General features: G+C 41.4%; 1 protein-coding gene across 3 annotated transcripts in view; it reads right to left on the minus strand.

The window, feature by feature from the left end:
- dnmbp (dynamin binding protein) overlaps nt 1-20,995 on the minus strand; it is an 81,671-nt gene that overhangs the window by 52,333 nt on the left and 8,343 nt on the right. For all 3 annotated transcript variants that reach the window (XM_080789749.1, XM_080789748.1, XM_080789747.1), the window contains exons 2-4: nt 12,715-12,768; nt 3,177-3,343; nt 191-313 (exon numbers count right to left, since the gene is read on the minus strand). In XM_080789749.1, the coding sequence (XP_080645875.1) occupies nt 191-313; nt 3,177-3,321 (268 nt within the window). In that variant the 5' untranslated portion in view covers nt 3,322-3,343; nt 12,715-12,768. The remainder of the gene's footprint in view (nt 1-190; nt 314-3,176; nt 3,344-12,714; nt 12,769-20,995) is intronic.

Here is a 20,995-nt window from a genome sequence, read left to right on the forward strand (position 1 = left end):
ATAGTTTCATACTGGGTCTAAATGGGTTCAAATCATTGTTTCGTTTTATTTCATAGCCTTTGCCGTCCTGGCATTTGTTATGTTGTCAAAAATGTACAACACCACGTGGCCTTGTCCCTAAAATGACCAAAATTGATTGCGTATTGTGTGTGTATTGTGTAACTGGTGTGTTAATAAGTGTACACAGTACCTCTCTTGAGAGACAGGCTGCCTGCTTCTGTAGAGATGAAGTCATTGATGCACACGTACAGCTCATCTCCCTGCTTGGTAGCGGGAATGGTGACCGCTTCCACAAACGTGCTGGGAAACTGACCTGGAGGGAAGAGAGCACATGGGAGTAGGAAGACTACCGTAAGTGAGCAGTGGTGATTTCGTCGACTGAAACTATGACGATAAATGTTCGTCGACTGCCTATTTTCACCGTCGAAAACTTAATGAAAGCTAAGCCGTGATGACTAAAACTAAGACAAAATATACGGACAATGTGTGGTCAACAAATAAAACCTAGACTAAAATGGAACGCCTACTGAGTGGAAAAAAACTACTACCTTGACAAAATATGATTGCATTAAACAATGTTAAACGACATTAAACTCACTTTGCCAAGTCACTTTGCTACTCGATTTCCCATTCACTTTATGCATGTGTTTTAGTGTTAAAATGAAACATTTCAGATGAATAAAATATCGAACGAAATGATAATTTTTTTAAAGACTATGACTAAACTAAAATCTAAATCTGCTGTCAACATCAACACTGCGACACATCCTGTCATTCAGATGTGATATAGCCTCTGTACACCCAGGCTTTTATTTTCATTCGCATTCGTCTAGCTGTGAATCTGTGATGAGACCTGCTGTAAAATATAAGCTTATTAAGCTAAACTCCACTGTTGTCTCCATCTGCATGCCTTGAGGAGTGTTCAAATTACCACTCAGGAGGAGTCAAGGATCAATAAATACTGGAGCTGTGTCATCAAACCGAACCATAAAAGACGGTGGTCTGAGTGGTGACCTAGTAACCTAGTTACACAGACATCAAACAGCAATATTCATTGAAGACGCCTTATTTAAGCAGGCAAAACTAATTGAGAACAGACGTACTGTACTTAAGACCAATTTTGAGGTATTTGCACTTGAGTATTTCCAGTTTCTAATACTTTTACTTCTACTCCACTACGTCTCAGATCCAAATATTGTACTTTTACTCCACTACATGTATTTGAAAACTTTAGTTACTTACTTTGTAGATTTTAATTATTGTTACAAAACAGGCATTAACCACTTCAGTCCTATATACATTTGAAAATAGCCGATCTACAAGCTCACAATGTGTCACACTCACAATGACACGCATTGTGAGTTTTTAAATTTGCTACTTTCAAAAGATGTTTATACATTTGAAAACTGGAAATGGGACATTCTGCATGAGTACTTTTACTGTTGGTACTTTAAGTACATTCCAATACTTTGGTACTTTTGTAATTTAAGTTAAATTGAATTACAGACTTAAAAGATTATCTCTATATCGCATCATTGGTACTTTTACTTAAGTAAAAAACATGACTACCTTTTCCACCACTGCATAAAGATGCCTTTTCACTAAAATAAATTACATTTTAACAGAGCTCTACAGCGGCAGCCAGGCTGTGTGAAGGTCTCCTATAAACATGATGTCTGTTTGGGTTTGTCACATTCCACAAGCTCCTGGATAACGTTAGAATTGCCGTAAAAATGTCTTATTGTTTTGATTACGTTCTGTATTCATGTGTGAATTACGCATATTTTGACTGGATGTAGAATTCCATCATCTATTTATTTTTACTATTTCCACGAAAGCATAAAAACACTAGGATAAAAACAACTAGGATAGAAAAAGGCGAATAGCAAAGTCCTACTTTGGGATCCAGTCCTTGTCCATTCTACCTGCATGCAGTTTGTTAAAGAAGAAATGTGATCTTAAAACTCATGCCACCACTAGAATCAGAATCAGTGTTATTTTACAGGTAAAAAAGGGTGAAATTAGTTTTTTGTGCATAGTTGCCATGGTGTAATCTTTCCAAGAAACAACAAAGAAGAGGAAGGGGGGGTAAGGAGATCGACTATCGACTTTAAATTTGGAACACCAATGCCGCTCTCTATGCCAACGTCTTGTACCGATTCTCTTTTCAATTTTGGCCATTCAGTAATTGGATTTTATGTGTACCCATTTCATTGTGTGTTGAGTACTACTGTCTGGTGTTTCGTAGCTGTTAGGTGTTTGTGTTTGTCTGCATGTACAGTATGTTTGAAATTGAAAACAATATTTGAATAATTATATTAATAATGTTGGCCAAACACCAAACATACAGTAATAAGACCAGTAAATGTACATCGTAGAGAAGGAAAAGAAGATAAAGATAATTGCAACACAAAATAAAAACGAGTAACCTTTAGCTCACATTTCATTAGGCTGCCAACGTCTTTCCTCATACAGTAGGATCGTCATCAGAGCACCATAAAAACATGACGGTACAAGTCTACTTTCACGTTGCATCATCCCAGCGTACGTTGAGATAAAGATAGGATACAGAGTCCTGACAGACTTGTGATACAGTGTATTTTGAATTTGAATGTTAACCATTATGATTTATGAATTGTGGGTTTGAGCTAGGACTAAGGCCCTATACCTCCTCTCTGGGGGGCGGCTACTACCTGTGAGTGGGGAGTGTTGGCTGATGAATGAATATCAACATCCTAATACATCCTAATACAGGGGGGGTCAAATTATGACAGGCTGTCAAAATATGACCCCCTAGTCAAAAAACACTTAGTTTGAAATAGACACTCGTGCTTTCCAAAATGTGATTTGGGGTACTAAGGATGAATACAAAGTGAATAAACAACAACATCTTAAAACCAAAATGTTGAATTGTGGGTTTGAGCTCACATGCCCTTTTCCCTTTTGATGTAAATCAAAAGGGGGGCAACTATTCTCAAACCTTTTAATTTCAACCACGGGATTACTTGAAATGTAAAAGTTTGAGGAAGTTCTAGTTAGGGAAGGGGCCAGGAAGTAGGAAGAGTTATTCTGTGTGCATTCAGTGGTTCTCTAAGTGCGGTCCACGGACTCTCAGGGTTCCTTCCCAATGGGATTCACACCACCATGCACATAAACGATGTCATGTGACCTCTCACCTGTGACCCCATCCTTGTTGCCCAGCAACCAGAAGTCGTCCACCACGCTGAGGACCTCGATGACATCACCGGTGAAGAGAGGGAGCTCCTCGGAGACGCTGGGGAGGAACTCGAACAACGCCCGGACCACCGCACCCGCCTCCATCACTCATACCCTGCTGGACACACTGCACAGTGCACAACACACGCACACACGCACACGAGGAGAAAGTGAGAGTGAAATATATAAATGGAGGAATTAAGAGTTCAAATGATAGCATATCATGCTTCAGTTTACACTTTTGTTTTACAGCTCTTCAGAGGAGAGTTGTCTAGATGACAGACAGACAGACAGACAGACAGACAGACAGACAGACAGACAGACAGACAGGCAAGGGGCGGTGGTGGCTCAGGGGTAGAGTGGCTGGATGGTAACCTGGATGGTAACCTCAAGGTTGCCAGTTTGAACCAGTGTCGAAGTGTCCTTGAGCAAGACACTGAACCCCTAATTGCTCCTGATGTGCTGGTTGGTGCCTTGCATGGTTTCCGCTGCCATCAATGAATGTGTGTGTGAATGGGTGAATGTAATGCACAATCTATGTAAAGCGCCTTGGATAAAGGCGCTATATAAATGCACCATTTACCATTTACAGACACAGTCTGTCCAGAGAGTTAGAATTGTATCTATTCCCTCTTAACAGTGCGATTCCTTAACGGTGCCCTTTTACAGGTGATTCATATAGGCAAGGGCCTCAAAGACAGTGAGACCTTAGTGTGTCAACTCCTGTAGTATGTTTTATACTTATTGGAATACGGTAGTTCACTTGGATGACATCACAGTTTGCCAACATGAAGTCCAAGACCCACACCTTTCCCATGTGGATCCACAGACCTCAAAACACAGATTGAATGAATTAATCTCATCTTCAGCTTAGTATGAATTTGTCACAATGTTAGTGTACTTCTGTATTTTCACCACATGGCGGCTCATATGAAATGAGGTCCAGCAGGTGTTTCCCTCCACACAGTTGATTGATTGATTGATTGATGAGGAGGTGAAAACATTCTGATTATTCACTATACGAATCCCACACATGGTCCCACACATGGTCACACAGTGGTTTTCATGTCAAGGACCCCCAAATTGACACCAATTATCCCGCCGGCTCCCATTTGAAAAGATATGCCAGGAGACCCCCCATAACACTCAAGACAGAGAGTCCATTGACTCAGCCAAACCAAGCATCCACACCTGTGGATGGTTGGTTTGGATGGTCACAAAAACACGTGTGTGTTTGAAATAGACATTGGGGCATTTGGGGCCCTAAAGATGAATACAAAATCAATATTATCTTAATACCGTCCAATACTTAGATAGGGAGTTGGGTGAAATTATGACAGGCAGTTTCTGCTGTCAAAATATGACTCCCTCCCCATTCAAAAAACCTATGTGTTTGAAATAGACACTAGTGCTTTCTAAGGTGTGATTTGGGGCCCGAAGGATAAATACATTAATTAATATCAACATCCTAATACTATCCAATCTTTAGATAGGGAGGGGGGTGAAATTATGGCGGGCAGTTTTTGAATGCTGCTCTCAAGGAAGCTCAAATGCTATACATACAAAATAGTCAATCTCCAAGCAGTAGCTGTTAGTTACTGTGTTTAAAAAATATGATTTTAATGTATGTATCTCTTTATTTTATAATCCATTAAATTGATTAAATCTAATAAATAGTTTGTTTAGCCTTTATTGTGTTTCCCTTAGCAGCGAGGGTCGGGAGCTGCCTTGCTTTTAAGAGACAGAAGTGGTAGTTTCCTAATGATCTATTAGAGACCGACCACAGGTGTGGATGGTTGGTTTGGCTGCTGAGTCAATGGACTCTCTGTCTTGAGTGGGAGGGTGAGACAGAGGAGGGAGGGAAGGGGACAGGGGGACGCTACGCTTGCCTAACTCTGAGCTACCGCCCATGGGGACTGATAGACGGACGGATGGACGGACAGGTTACCATGTGCCTCCTAGGTAGAATAGAATGTACACACAGAGTTGTGTGTGTCCATGTGTATAATTTGTTGCTGTCAGGTATGACAGCAACTGTCAGGTATGATAGGTATGGTCTGTCAGGTATGACAGACCTTGTATGTCCAAAAATCGTCACTTTTTTTTCCATTTATTATTATTTTTTAAACATTTGAAATTAGTGAAATAGTAGATCTACAAGATGAGCGTGAGCTTGTAGATCTGCTCTTTTCACACATTTTGTCTCGACACTTTTGTATGATGAAGTGTGGAAGAAAAGTGGAAACGTTGAGATGAGGTAGATGAGGTTCAGGACAGGTGTCTGTCGGACTGACGGTGACAATTATTATAAGTGGGGGTGAGGGTGTGAACACAACACCACACAGTCTCCAGCACAGTGAAATCCTATCCTAGCTTATTAGCAGATGTACTGTATGCAAGCCACAGTGGGGTTATTGGCTTATATGCCCACTGCAGCGCTTCTGTACAGGGGTCATTGCCATGCTGGCTTGTGTGGTGGACATTTTTGTCAAAATATATTATAATCTTTTCCCCCCACGGACATACAAACTGAGTGGACAATAATATCAGCAGAAACGTAACAACATAAAGAGACCTGCTCAACCGCGGGCTTTTGGAAACCGGTGTGTCAGCAACATTCATGGATTTATTATGGGTAAAAGTAGATCCTATCTACATTGTATGTGTGTTTTTTTTTTTAAGTACATTTACTTTTGTATGACACTACACTTGTATTTACAATTTCTGAAAGGTGAAAAACAAAAAGGCATCACTAGATAGAAATTCAAACACTGCTTCAAGTATGGCAACGAAACTATTCCATCACTGTCCAGCTCAACACACAGGAAGCGTTGGTTGATTACTGCATCGTATATTTCTCGCAACCTTCATTGATTAAAAAGGGAACACTCCCTGACGCTACCCCAGCCTTAGGGACGGCAGGTTGAAAGTGGTTACAATATTTTATTCTTCATACAAGTTATGTTGATCAGCATTCCTCTACCGTTTCCCAAACAGTGGGTCTCCATGTGTGGGTCGCGGACCCATTTATATTTGTTGTGACCAACAGCGCGCGTGACCAACAGCACTGCCTTGCCAACTGTTGTCCAGCAGCTGTTTTTGTCCATGCACCGTAGCGCTTCTCAACGTTCAAAGTCAGCGACCTTTTAAATCAGCCAAGTCAGTGACACGAGCGCACACTCGCACGCGTGCACATTATGCAGATGCAGGCTGTTTGGTTTAATTAAGAGAGAGGCCTTGCACTGAATGTTTTCTTTCGGCATGCCCTGTAGCCCTGTACCCATAGTAACCACTTTCAAAAGAAAATGCCTTATTTCTGTGCAGTGGTGGAAGAAGTGCTTTTTACTTGAGTCAAAGCAGCAATAATATCACAATCCTATATTAAATGTGGCTAATGGGAGGGCTGGCATCATGCATAGGGCTGTCACAATTACTACATAATTGTCTCCAACCGCAATAATTTGAGATAATCACAATTATTGTGTCATAATCGTTTCCATGTTGATTGTTGAAAGATGTTACATAAAATTTGCTATTTTTACATTTTTTCTTTAAGATTAGTTTTGGGGCTTTTTATGCCTTTATTGATAGGGAACAGTAGTCAGGAAAGGGGGAGAGAGATGGGGAGTGACACGCAGCAAAGGCCGTCGGGCTTGGGAGTCGAACCCGCGGCAGCCTAGGTGCCCAGACGGTTGAGCTAACCGTCCGGGCCATTTTTACCTTTTTTAAGGTCTACAATTTAGAAAACTGCCAGTCATTACTTGATATTGATATATTTCAGTTATTTGTCATATTTGCCCTGTGCGCTTTTGGTGTTCTTTTGGCATTTCCAATGCCAAAAAACAATTAAATCGTTAATCTGCAATTATTTGTGTGGCACGTCATTACATCGTCAACTTAAATTTGTAATTCGTGACAGCCCTAATCATGCATTCACAATTTAGTGTTTACAAGAGCCAGGAATCAGAAGGTAATTGCATTGGAAGCATTCCGTGAAAGGCCTCTACTCTTTTAGAGAACCTAGTTATCCATTTCCAGTAAAGAAAGCATGAAGTCATTTGAGTTCAGGAGGACAGCCAATATCTGACAGAGTTAAGATCACATCCTGTGTCACATCCACACACAGTCCTTAAAACACATGTTGTTTTTTGGTGGGCCTTAGTAGTATGTTTATAAACTGAAGCTTTAAGCTTGGAAATCCTGATGGGGTTTTTTGCACACATTAATATGGATTTGTAGCACTAAACTATTAATGCTCTATTATTATTATTATAATATGGTCTTTTAACCATTTCAACCTGGCATCCTGGTTTTGGGCAATATGGCACCATGGGCAAACACTGACCAATAAATGTGAGCTTGTAGTTCACCTATTTTTGCTATTCATCATACGTGGAAGTACATACAGTAATGCGTACGTAACGTTAAGTTAGGTTTATAGGTTAAAGTGCTAGATGTGTTACCCACTCTCTGCCCGCCACCACAGCATCCACCAAACAGTGAGAATGACAGTTCTCTCTGAACTGTAGCCAGGGACTTTACAACCTGTTGATGCTAATCCACCACTACGCCAGATTGAACACACAAGCCTATTAGTGGCGCATGTGTGGCTGCTCTGCTAGTGAGTCGCTGGTGGAGGCCATGTCTGCACTTTGCAGGCCAGGTGACTTTTAACTCACTGGTGATCAAATGGTGCGTTCAAATGGTGTGAGTTGATTTGGAGCAGTTACATGCATTATTGCGTCTTTGCAACATCATGTCGCTGGCTTCCATTGACAATGAATGCTAGACTGCATCTTTTACATTTGCCTGTGTGAACGCACCATTAGACTGGGATCAGTCTGGGTCTAGAGTGGATACGGAAATCGTGCAAATTACTAGTATGCATACACAGGTTTCTCTTGAGATTTTATAACCCCCCACCACCTGTTTTGACTTTTAGTTTGACCACTGGCATGGATGCAACAGAATGAATGCAATCACATTAAAGTATAAACTGCATACAGCAGGATCAGAGTTTGAATCCGACTCCCTTCATGTCTCCCTTCTCTCTGTGACATTTCTACAGTCTGTTTTCTAACAAAAAGCAACAATTGCAACAAAAAAATAAAATAATACTAATACTAATACTAATACTAATACTAATACTAATACTAATAATAATAATAATAATAATAATAATAATAATAATAATATTATAAACAGCGTCATCCTTTCTATGGGAGTGTGTCTGGTATATAATCATAAGAGACATTAATGACTCAATGTCTCAAATACATTTGTGTGTAAGTAAAATAATGAATTAATGCATTCATTTGCCATCTTGAAATAAACAATGTAATGGAGTGTACACCATTACCACAACTATGAGCGTTTAGAATCTGTTCCTTCTTGCACCCTGTTAGGTCATGTTCACATAGAGTGTAGGTCGATTGATTGGAATCAGATTTTGTCACGTCTGAACAGCAAAAAAAACACATGGAAAGAAACCAGTGTTTGCTAATCAGATGGGAACCACATTCCTGGATGCTTTGAAATGTGATGCTAATCAGATTTCTGAAGATGTGTCTTCCCTATCCAGATCGGAGTCAGATTGGTTTCATGCAGTCTGAACAAACATTAAGGATAAGGAATGTGATTGTGATCTGATTTCCCCATATGAGTTTCCATGTAGTTTTATGCTGTTCAGAGTCAGACCTCATGAAAACAATCTGATTAACCTTCTGTCTGACACTGCTGCCTGAATCATGCTGAGTCATGCACTATCTTTGTGTCACTCGCCCCAAAATAGTCGACCTACAAGCTCACATCGGTAATGCGTCGTTTTGCTCCACCTGACAGCCAGAGCAACCAGCGGGCCCTGTGAAACTGTCGCGTTTCACGCCCGCCGTTTCACAGCCCGCCTGTGGCAACAGCTGGTTTGTGGTCAACGTTTTTCTACACGAGTGACAAAAAGGCAAGACAATGATTTGAACAACTCCTTAATGTCATATATTTGTTGTATGAAGTAACAAAAATATCTGGTCTATTTTAGAAATATGTAATACTTCTGAAAAGTATTAACAAGAGCGAGTGACTAAATTACTACATTGGGAACACAGGTTCTTTTCCGTTTCCTGAAAGGTAACAATTCCGTCAGTCCGTGACAATTATGAATGTTTTCTGAGAGATCAGAGATCTTCAATATTTCTCATGGAGAACATCAAAGTGTTTAACTCCTCACGAGGAGGAATGTTGTAGAAAATTTGCCGGCGCATTGTAGAGCTTGTAGATCTGCTATTATCGCCATGCAGCTAAGTGTAAATCAGGCATACGATGCGATTGCCAACACGGCCCTCCAAAATACATTTTAGTCAACTAAATCAGAGGTTCTCAACGTTGGCCGCTACAATAACCTTAATAATAGAGAAAATACATCATAAATAAATACTGAAACCAGATATAATCATTAAGGAAAGTTTATGCATGTACTAAATGTGTACATAGGGGTTGCGACCCCCATGTTGAGAACCCCTGGACTAGATCAACTGCAGATTCAGTCGACTGAAATCTTGTGATATTTAGTCCACTAAAAATAGACTAAAACATATCAGATGACGAAAATAGTAAAACTATAGGAATTTTATTTAAACTCATACTTTGGCCCAAACCACAACAGCTGCAACTCCTTGCGACAAAACAAACCACACCAATACAACTCCATGCAACTCCTTGCGTCAAAACAAACCACACCAATACAACTCCATGCAACTAGTAGTTGCATGTTGCAAGGAGTTGCATGGTGACCCTCTGGTGTGGGTACAGGGCTTAAAACTAATATAAATATGTACTGCTGAACAGTGAAGGGCGAACGTGCACAGCCTCTGACAGAGGAAAGACAAGACGGGGACCATTAATGGACAGTTGGACACAACAGGAAGGAAGGGGTTTCAGTAGCAGGCGAATGCACAAACACAACAATGTCGGTTCACTTGACCTGAGCTCAACTCAGACAGGCAGACATCACCGCACCTGGAACTAACGTGTAATTAGTGTAACTAGAGAGAGGGGGGTGAGAGAGAGAGAGAGAGAGAGAGAGAGAGAGAGTGTGTGTGTCAGCGGGGAGGGGATTTAAATTCACATTTCTTTCCGCATACTTGCCTACAGACAGAGAGTTGTATTTGCTTGGTTTTCCAGTAGGTTATGATGAAGCCAAGGCGTAACTAACTACAAGGCCGTTTAGATAAGGAAGTTATAAGTAGAAACCTAACAAGCATTTACACATCCTACACAGCCTGGAATCCAGACTGATTTAGTCCTCTCAGTGGATTTAGTTTTTCCCAGGATTCCAGGCTATCCTCCTGGACCTTCTTAAGCTGCGTTCATATATATATATATATATATATTCGCCTCGGTACGTCCAGTTTGTACCGCGCCAGGTCGCGCAATTCTCGTCTTTGCATTGACTTTGTATGTAATCGCGCCGCTCTATCCACCCAAGTCTGAACGCACCTAAGACTTATTTTGTTGGGGGGGGGGGGGGGGGGGGGGGGCTACTGTACCGTGCGCTCGTGTTTCTGCTAACAGTGATGACTTATAAGAAAGAGAGAGTACAACGAACGGCACTCAATCAAAACCATGACACCCAGTTTGTGTCTCATGAACTAACCAGCCATTAACCCACTCACTGTGCATGTTCAGCCAGGCCATAAAACTCACATTGTGCCATACAAGTCTACATGACAAAGTACAGGGTCCAGTGGGCAAACTTTCCATAGAACAGACAGACATAAAACTATTAACACAATAGAAACATTTATGATGCACTCATTCTCAAGTAACAAGTCGTGGACACACCCTCAACAACACACCCAAACACGGAGGGCAATCTTTAAAGTCGTTCCGATACTGATATTGATAGTATAAAAGCTGCCGTTACTGATTAAAAATGCCGGTATCGACGAGTATGCCAGTCTATGCCATTCCCATACCATGCAATTTATCACATGATGATGTTTTGTTTACAGTAATCATAATTTTGCAAAGCGAAAATAATACCCTGATTTTAGTGAACGTAGTTAAGTGTTTCTATGGGTGTTATTTATTGAACCAATGAATGACAAGTATTAACAAGAGCTTATGACTAAACAATATTGGATCCATTGGAACACAGGCTCTTCTTTCCATTTTCTACAAAGTAACAGTTTTGGACAACTAAACTAAATATTTTCCTTTGGAGGTCCCTAGCACAATAAGAACTTTTGAAATGGGGGGATCGTGGCCTAATACAGTACTTAACAACATGGGTGGTCCTCGACGTGAAGAAAATGTTTGAGAACAACTCTGTACGTCACGACTGGACAAAACGTGTCGTGTATCAACAACATGTATCAAAACACGTATATTAAACCGGACCGCCACATGGACCAATGAACGTAGAGGGGAGGCGGGTCTCCTCTCTTATGGACCACTTGGCACTGTCCTGGGGAAAGTAGTGGGATTATGACAGACGGTTGAGTCAACAGCTGTCACGTGCATGTGCACACGCACACGCACACGCGCACACACACACACACACACACACACACACACACACACACACACACACACACACACACACACACACACACACACACACACACACACACACACACACACACACACACACACACACACACACACACACACACACACACACACACACAGCTGACAGTGGGACAAAGCACCAACTGTCTGCCCCTGGGCACCGCTCTTGCCTGACTGGTATTAGACCCTATATACTTGATGACCGGAGAGCTTCCCAGGGCTCTATACTAGGTCCACTTAGTATTTCCCTTGATAGATCTCTTCACTGACAACAGCTTATATACAGAACAAAGCTGTGAACGAAGTTGTGAGCCTGTATAGATGAGGCTATTTTCTGCTGATTATGAGCACCAGAACAGGGATGCTGTAGGTAGGGTTTGTGTGATTTTAAGCTTAACTTAGACACCGCCGCTAGAGCGCGTCACTTCCCAAAAAGATCAGTTATTAGTAAACGGAGTATAGATTAGGCCAATGGTTTTCAAACTTATTATTTTTCCTTTCTTTTGGGGGGGCGGGGTCCCCCAGGTGACTTGATTAATGTGTAACATTGTTTTCTCTCTCAACAGTAAACAAACCAACATAAGTTAGTGTATAAAAGACATTGGCACATTTCTAAAGTGACAATTAACAACCTTAATACCTCTAAAAAGAAAAGAAATATATAAAATAAATCAACAAACTGTACTGTAAAATGGTCAAACATTGGCTAAATTGTGTAATATTAGTTAAGAAAGAGTATATGTGGAACCGAGTCAAACTAAATGTAATGTACTACTAAGTCCTACAGTGTTTGTCAGGGTGGGGGGTCCCCAGTTCAAATAGGATTATTTTGGGTGCTTGCGGCCTGATAAATTAGACAACCACTGGCTTAATCTGTCCAAGGTGTGTGTGTGTGTGTGTGTGTGTGTGTGTGTGTGTGTGTGTAATACTCACATTACACTGTATTCATGTGGTTCAGAGGTCGTTCCATGCGGGCTGACATCACAACTGAAAAAAGATAGAAAACAAGCAACAGTTGGCATCTGATAGAATCCACTGTAAACTACCAGAGACGTACGTGTGTGTGTGTGTGTGTGTGTGTGTGTGTGTGTGTGTGCGCGTGCGTGCGTGCGTGCGTGCGTGCATGCATGCATGCATGCATGCATTTGTGTGTGGGAGGCAGAGACATTTGCTGACTGCCTTTGTTTTTATTGAACGGGTGGCAGGACATCTGATGCCAATATAGTGTAGCCAGGACTGCGCACACACACACACACACACACACACACACACACACATTCCATCACATTCAGACTGCCAGACACACACACACACACACACACACACACACACACACACACACGCGCAGGTGGGTGGAATCTTCTGGAGTGCGCTGGGGGTTTGGGCGGACGGAGGTTTTGATATTCCTGATTGTTTGAACCGATCGATGGCTCATTGTTGTGTCCTTTCTAGTCAGAATGCTGCATCCACAACAATAAAAATAAACCCTGCTTTGGTTGGTTGGACTCAGAGCAGCGCAGCCCAGAACAGGTGGCTGAGCCGTCACTGGATGGTTCTGGACGTTGCACACAACAGAAACATTTGTCCCGCTTTTCCCTTCACTGTCTGGTCTTTTTTTCCCCCACACACACATGTCTGGCTGACAGTTGTCAACAGCAGCCATGCTTGTTCAGAGCCTGTGATTCATAAGCACGCCGAAAATAGCCGATCTACCGTACGTACAGTATAAATCATCTCTCCCAGGGGACAACACTTGCTTTGTGTCATGATGACATAACCCTGTCACATGCTGTAGTACTGCAGTGAATGGTTATCAAACGTTTTTTGGCCTTGAATCCCCATCTGAAAATGTTTTGTGCCAGGGACCCCCAGAAGAGAAGATGTGTTAAAAAATAATAATCAAATATGTTCAAAAATAGCAGATGTACTGTACAAGCTCGCAGCGTGGTACGAAATGCACTGTGAGCCAACGTATAAATCAAATGGATAAGTGGTTAAAATGATTTTGCTGGCGACCCCCTGGTACCCCCACAAGGAGGGCAGGGCTGGGGGTCCCCTGGCCAGCTAGGCCACACATTGAGAACCAAATGCTGTATGCTATAGTTTCAATGTTTGGGTTAAACTAGAAAATGTAAAAATGAGAAGCTTAGCGTGAATGACTGTGGAACAGCAATAAAGCTGTAATCCATAACTTTGTTAAAATGTTACGTTATGTTTATGTTAAGACTCGGGTGGATCGTGAGATCCACATGATTTCCACCATGCTCTGGGAAATAGCACAGTAATGTCAACAGTGAGTGGTGTACTCTGCACCGATGTGAGGCTTGTAGGTCGACTGCACAGATGTGCCATCATTTCAGATTCAGATTTGTATTGAAGGGACATCCCCTTGAGATGCAGCATCATGGGTAAATGATACATAACATAATTATGACAAAATACAGAAAGATTCCCCGTTTTCCCTGTTTCTGTTTTCCTTTGTAAATATAGCTATTTAATATATTTTCCAGCATGTACCATACTCACGTGATAATTAATTGAATACATAGGACCACAACGGAAACCCCCAGGACTTTTTTGTGTAATCCTTTTTCGGCCTGGTGGAGACAACCACCTGCCCCAAAGAGACAACCTCTGCCCCAAATTTTCCAGAATGGCCTGTTATAGCGCCACCAGGAGGCTAACTTGTGTAAAACATTTTTTTTTATATTACTCCTCCATATTTTGTCCAAAAATCCCGCAAATCGTTACACACTATCTCTATAGTCATGTGCTCAAGACAGATCTGTCCGATATTTCATATTGATTGGCTATCATTGGCTTTCAGAATTTGCAGGATTGGCACGTTTTTAACAAAAAGCCTCAAATCATGAACGCAGCGTGCAATTTACGTGAAATCTTTCACAGACTTTCCTACTAGGCTGAGGAATATATCCCACCCTTTTCACATTGGCCTGTTATAGCGCCACCAACAGGTTTTTGGAACAAAATGCCTCATATCATCCAATTGCCATCCAAGGCGTAAGAAGAAATGGCACCCTTTTCACATAAATCTGTCCCGTTCTACTGCAGATGAGCAGACTGCAAACAAACCCAATGTGCACAAAAACACAGAGCATTTCAGAAAGCATTTAGAGCAACCAGCCAACCACTGGTTCTTCTCAACATCGAGTCCCTTTTTAAGACCTTAAAAAGAAAGAAAGAAAGAAAGAAAGAAAGAAAGAAAGAAAGACCTTTACTGCATCAAAAGTATAAAGGAAAAAAATAGCCGTTTATCACAATATTCATCTGTGGAAGTTACCGAATCAAACTAAATTGAATGCCTCACCTCCTACATTCCAAGTGCTTGTCAGTTGGAGGGTCCACAGTTCAAAATAAATTATTATTATTCAAATAAAAGATTCTAAACCACTGCATGGTTTGGAGGAAGAAGCAAAGACAGTCTCCCACACTGACTCATGATGTCAGTAGTCAGGGCAGGCCTGCTGTGTGTTCCCATGGTGGAGCCAGACACCACCTGACTCCACAAGAGACATGAAACATGCTTTCTTCAGCTACAGTGCTCACTGTCTGTTATGAAATTCAGCACAAAGGTGGGAAAATATTCATTCTACTACTCTGCCACCGAAATGTGGAATGCCCAGACACCATCCATTCAATGAAGTGAATCAGACTGGCTTCTTTCAACACTGGCCTGAAAAAGCATCTGTCAGAAAACTAAAGGGGAGATGGATATTAAATCCCCTTGAAATGAGGAGTTATATACTGCCAGTTTTTTCTTCTTTTTCTCCTCTGACAATATACTGTAGCTATTTGTATCTGTTGATGACATGTATTCTTATTTTAGTATGTCTAGTATGCTCCGTTGATTAATTGAATGCATAGGACCACAATGGAAACAAGTATCCAGGACTCGTGTTATCCTTTCAACCCAAATGTTTTACCGTGCTTGTTTAAAAAAAAATACTAATAAAGTATTCAATCAATCAATCAATCAATAAAAAACCACTTGACATTTTGAAGCACAGTTTTTTGCGACCATAGGTTTCAGATTATGACATCACGCCTTGTGACATGTCAAGCACGCCACTATATATGGCCATCACATCAGTCCATCACGCCTCGTGAGACGTCTCCATACTGTATATGAAGATCACAACACTGACTTCATCAAACCCTGGATAGCCATACGTGGAGAAGACTGGATCATCACCTAGATCTGCATATATGGAGCCGGCCAGCAACTCTACATCTGACCTCAAACCGTTAGATCTCCATATATGGAGCTTACCTGTTCTGACATTCCATAGGTTGATCCATCCATCCTTCCTCTTCGATGTCTCCATTTTGACAGATATACCTGTCCATTCAAAGTCTAGACGGGCCTGCCCCAAAGTTATCAGTGCAGCCGCGCCCGGCAGCCGGCAAAAACTAGTTCTCAACAGGCCCGAACATTATGACCCGGCCCTATTTGGGCCCTCATCAAACCCTGTATACTCAAGACACTGCTCCCACTCCCACTCCCACCCTTAGATCTCCCTATATGCTGACCTGTTTTGACATTTCATATGTTGATCTGACCTCTTCAAACCCTGTACACTCAAGAAACGCTCCATATATGGCCAGACCTCATCAAACCCTGGACACTCAAGACACAGCCCCCGCTGCCACCCTTAGATCTCCATATATGGAGCTGACCCGTTCTGACGTTGATCTAACCTCATCAAACCCTATACACTTAAGACACGCTCCATATATGGCCAGTACAGAATTCATTCCATATGTTGATCTGACCCCCCATGCCAAAGCGCCAGCGCTCGCCCAGCAGTCTGCCGGATGCGTGCACCCTCAGGGTGTCTTACTGGTTATTCAGCTACTAAAAGTTGTAACGTTTCCATTTGACACTCTACTGCATTGGGGGACAACGTGCAGCAAAGATGCTCCGTGATGATCTGCAGTCCAGAGTGCGATCGTAGTAGAGATAAATATATTCTGTGACTACTTGAATGGTAAGGAAAATAGAAATAATAAAATATCGTCTTCTTCCTTTCCTTGCACAATAACGTGTCTATTTTTGATGTATTGTCTCTATTTTATATTACAATGTGCTATTGAACTGAACTAAACTAAACAAAGAATGTTTTGAGGTGGAACCAACCCCGGCCTTCCTGAGTGTGAATGTTCTGCCCGTATTCACCAACTTTTTCCAACAAATCTTTGCATATACTATACTGTACAGTACAGTATATATATATTTTTTTTAAAGCAAACATTTTTAACTCAAACTCCGTCAAAAGGTCCGCGGCCAAGTACATAATCAATTTGGGGGTCCTTGACGCAAAAGAGTTTGACAACCAGAATGATTATTACTATGTCCTGCATGTAGGGCTTTTTTTTTACTTGACGATGAATTGTCACTCAAATAGTCCCGATTAACGATTGAATTGTGATTCTGTCGTTGGAAAATGTTGGAACATTTATAAATTAAAAATGACATATCTGACTTCTAGGATTATGTAATAATTGACAGGCCTATCTGCATGTTGGAGACACTGCTCCAAAAATGGTAGGGATCGGGTTAAACGCAGAGGAGCAATTTCCCCACGGGGAATGAATAAAGTACTTAACTTCACTTAATTGTAACCCTATAACCCTAAAAAAAAAAAGAACAGCCCCAGGTGGCTCACGCGTGTTAAGAGTGCATACCACTGTCTGTTACCACATGAATAATGCTGTAGTCCTTCACACTGTTGGCCCAGGTTCAAGTTTAACCCGAGGCCCTTTGCTGCATGTCAACCTCTTCTCTCTGTCTCTGTCTCTCTCTCTCTGGGTCTCTCTCTCCCTCTCTCTTTAATAAAGCTGAAATGCCAAAAAAAAGAACGGAAGGAAAAACAGGCTAACGATCCTGATTTCTGAGGAGCAAATTGTCCTTGATTTGTTGGATTTTCCTCACTTTTCAATACTTGTGAAATGTGGTCATGCTCACGAGGTCTGAGGAAAATGTGGTCCACACACACACACACACACACACACACACACACACACACACACACACACACACACACACACACACACACACACACACACACAGTCAGTCACACACAGTCACACACACACACACCCAGTCACACACACAGTCACACACACACACACACACACACACACACTCACACACACACAACACACAGAGAAAGAATGTTTTCTCATTCCTCTCTCCCTGACGTGCATGTATTGAATATTAATGCCGTTGGTTCACATGTCGCTCACAAAGGGTGGAGCTGCTCTTTTGTAGTGCTATAAAGTAACTAAGTAGATTTACTCAAGTGCTTAAGTACCTATGTTTTGAATAATTTTTACTTTAGTGGAGCATTTCCAATTTGCAATCTACTCAACTACTTCTCAGAGGCAAATATTGTACTTTTTACTCCACTATAATTATGTGAAAGCTTTAGTAACTAGTTACTTTGTAGATCTTGATTATTATTACAAAACAAGCATGAACCACTTCAGCCCCACTTGAAAATTGTCAATCTACAAGCTCATTGCGACGCGTTGTGAGATAAGCTTGTAGATCGGCCATTTTCAAAAGATTATACGTATATGTTTTAAAAACTTGTGAAATGGTACATTTCTGCATAATGACTAGCCGACTTCAAGTACATTTTAGGAATACCAAACTTTTACGACTCAACAGAGTATTTCTGTTTAGAATACCGGTACTTCTTCCATCACTGCTCTTTTGTATCAACATTTCCACACAGAGGACGACCAATCCCCAGCTGGCCGGGTCCCTGCTCAGAGCTGGCCCCGCCTCCGTCGCCAAGGAGACTGGGAAGTGTTTGCGAGGCGGAGGGGAGGGAGGGGGTTCCCTGAGACCCCAGAGGTGCCTGGTGAGGATGATGATGAGGTGATGAATGATGAAAATCAGAGTTGATGTTTTTTTGGTAGTTGGTCTTGTTTCTAAAGTGTAGTTTTTCTTGTTTCTAAAGTGTAGTTGGTCTTGTTTCTAAAGTGTAGTTGGTCTTGTTTCTAAAGTGTAGTTGGTCTTCTTTCTAAAGTGTAGTTTTTCTTGTTTCTAAAGTGTAGTTGGTCAAGTTGTTTCTAAAGTGTATTTCTAAAGTGTAGTTGGTCTTGTTTCTAAAGTGTATTTCTAAAGTGTAGTTGGTCTTGTTTCTAAAGTGTAGTTGGTCTTGTTTCTAAAGTGTAGTTGGTCTTGTTTCTAAAGTGTAGTTGGTCTTGTTTCTAAAGTGTAGTTGGTCTTGTTTCTAAAGTGTAGTTGGTCTTGTTTCTAATGTGTAGAACTAGAAACAAGTGTATTTGTGATCTACAGGCTCACAACTTGTGAGCCTGTAGATCGGCTATTTTCAAATGTCCGATGTGGCCTAGTAGTCGCTTGTTGTGGGCTTGTTTTCATAGACCTGATTGCTTATTTCTCTTGCCAAACACCGATGATGATGATGAAGCTCCACCGCCACGCCCACACAACGTGCGGGGCGAGGAAGAGGACGACTAATAGCTCTCATATGAGCCCCGTGGTTATGTAAGCAGTAAGCACATCATGTCTTTCTCCTGTGAGACTTCACCAAAACACATGAACTCACAGGAAAAAAAGATCCGCCCTGACTCACACAACTCACTGCACCAGTGAGTGACCACTCTCCTGTTCAGTGCCCCCCCCCCCCCATCATATTTGAACTGGGGAACCCCCAAATTATATTTGAACTGGGGACCCCACAAATTATATTTGAACTGGGGACCCCCCAAAAAATAATCATATTTTAACTGGGGACCCCTCAAAGGCCAAAATGATCATATTTAAACCAGGGATCCCCCAACATGATACATCATTTGAACAGAAAAGACCCAGTCCACCACACTCGGATCACTGCGACGGTATACATATACGACGGCAAACCGACAAGACACTTGTATTTAGGATGTGTGTTTGACCTACATATAGTCAGCCTGTGATATTACAGCATCCATCCAGAGGTAACAAGCATTTACAACCACCAGGACATGGGACAACTACACTGACGAAAGGACAACATCCGTAGGAGCAATGCATTTTCAAAACTTTATGTTACGGTTACCTCCAGTTATGACAGGTCATAACCAGGGAGGAAGCATCAGTGAATCCATGGTATGAGACTGGCCACGTCAGGCTACTCACACGGTACAATAATGATGCTCTTACACGTGTGCCATGCCTAAGAATGGGGATACTATAGTGTTTATGTTGTTATTGAGTATCTACGGAGCAGATTTCTCAGATGTCTCATTCCTATCATTTCCCTGTTCACAATCAGTCAGTCCCTGGCTGCCTGTGCTTAGATCCACTTGAACATAAGCTCGGCTCGCAGAAGAATGAGAAGAATGCTGCTGTTGTTTTGTTCTGGTTATGACCTGCCAAGAACTCTGTGGAAGATTACATAAGGCCAATAAATTCAGACTTTCCCAAGCTACAATTCACTTTAGTCGTGAATCGTGATGCAACATGGCTTGTTAGTGGATTTGTTTATTTATTTGTATTTGTTTACTATATTATTTGCTATTTATTATATCATCTACTATACTCACACTATACTACAATCTACGTGTATATTCTACACGTAGGGATGGGACGGTTAAATGGTTTAAGTTTTCAGTGAAGAGGTGACCAGAGAGATGTGTTGTGTGAGGGTGACGTCGTCATGTTGTACTTCTTCACCAAAAACTGGACTATGAAGGCCGTTTCGGACCAAATTACTTACCCAAAATTAAGTCATATCAAAACAATTACGGTACAAAATATGAGATAGAAATAGAATATTGATGGAATAAATCATAACCATTTGATGAGAGAAGAAGACAGCCATACAGACCTAACGTATGTGTTTAGGCCCACACACATACAGTAGGAGTGGAACTTCATTCATTGATATGACGTCATAAAAGGCTTAACCGCCCACATTCCAAAAGTTACAAAGAAAAAGGTTCAAATTCCCATCCCTATTATGTGATTCATCACTGCTGTGAAAACCTAATCTAGCAATTTAAACAATAAAAGAACAAAGAATATAGTTTGATTAATCTCATCTTACCCTATATCTCCTCTGGTCATAGAGGGAGTGCAATAGGTGATAGCCTAATCAATGGATATCACAGTCCTGACGAGTCTATTTGTTTAGACATGATGAATGTGTGTGTTTGGACCAGGTGTTGATGTGTTGTG

This window comes from Protomyctophum bolini (genome assembly GCF_963924005.1).
Source record: "Protomyctophum bolini genome assembly, chromosome: 18".
In the NCBI taxonomy this organism is placed as follows: domain Eukaryota; kingdom Metazoa; phylum Chordata; class Actinopteri; order Myctophiformes; family Myctophidae; genus Protomyctophum; species Protomyctophum bolini.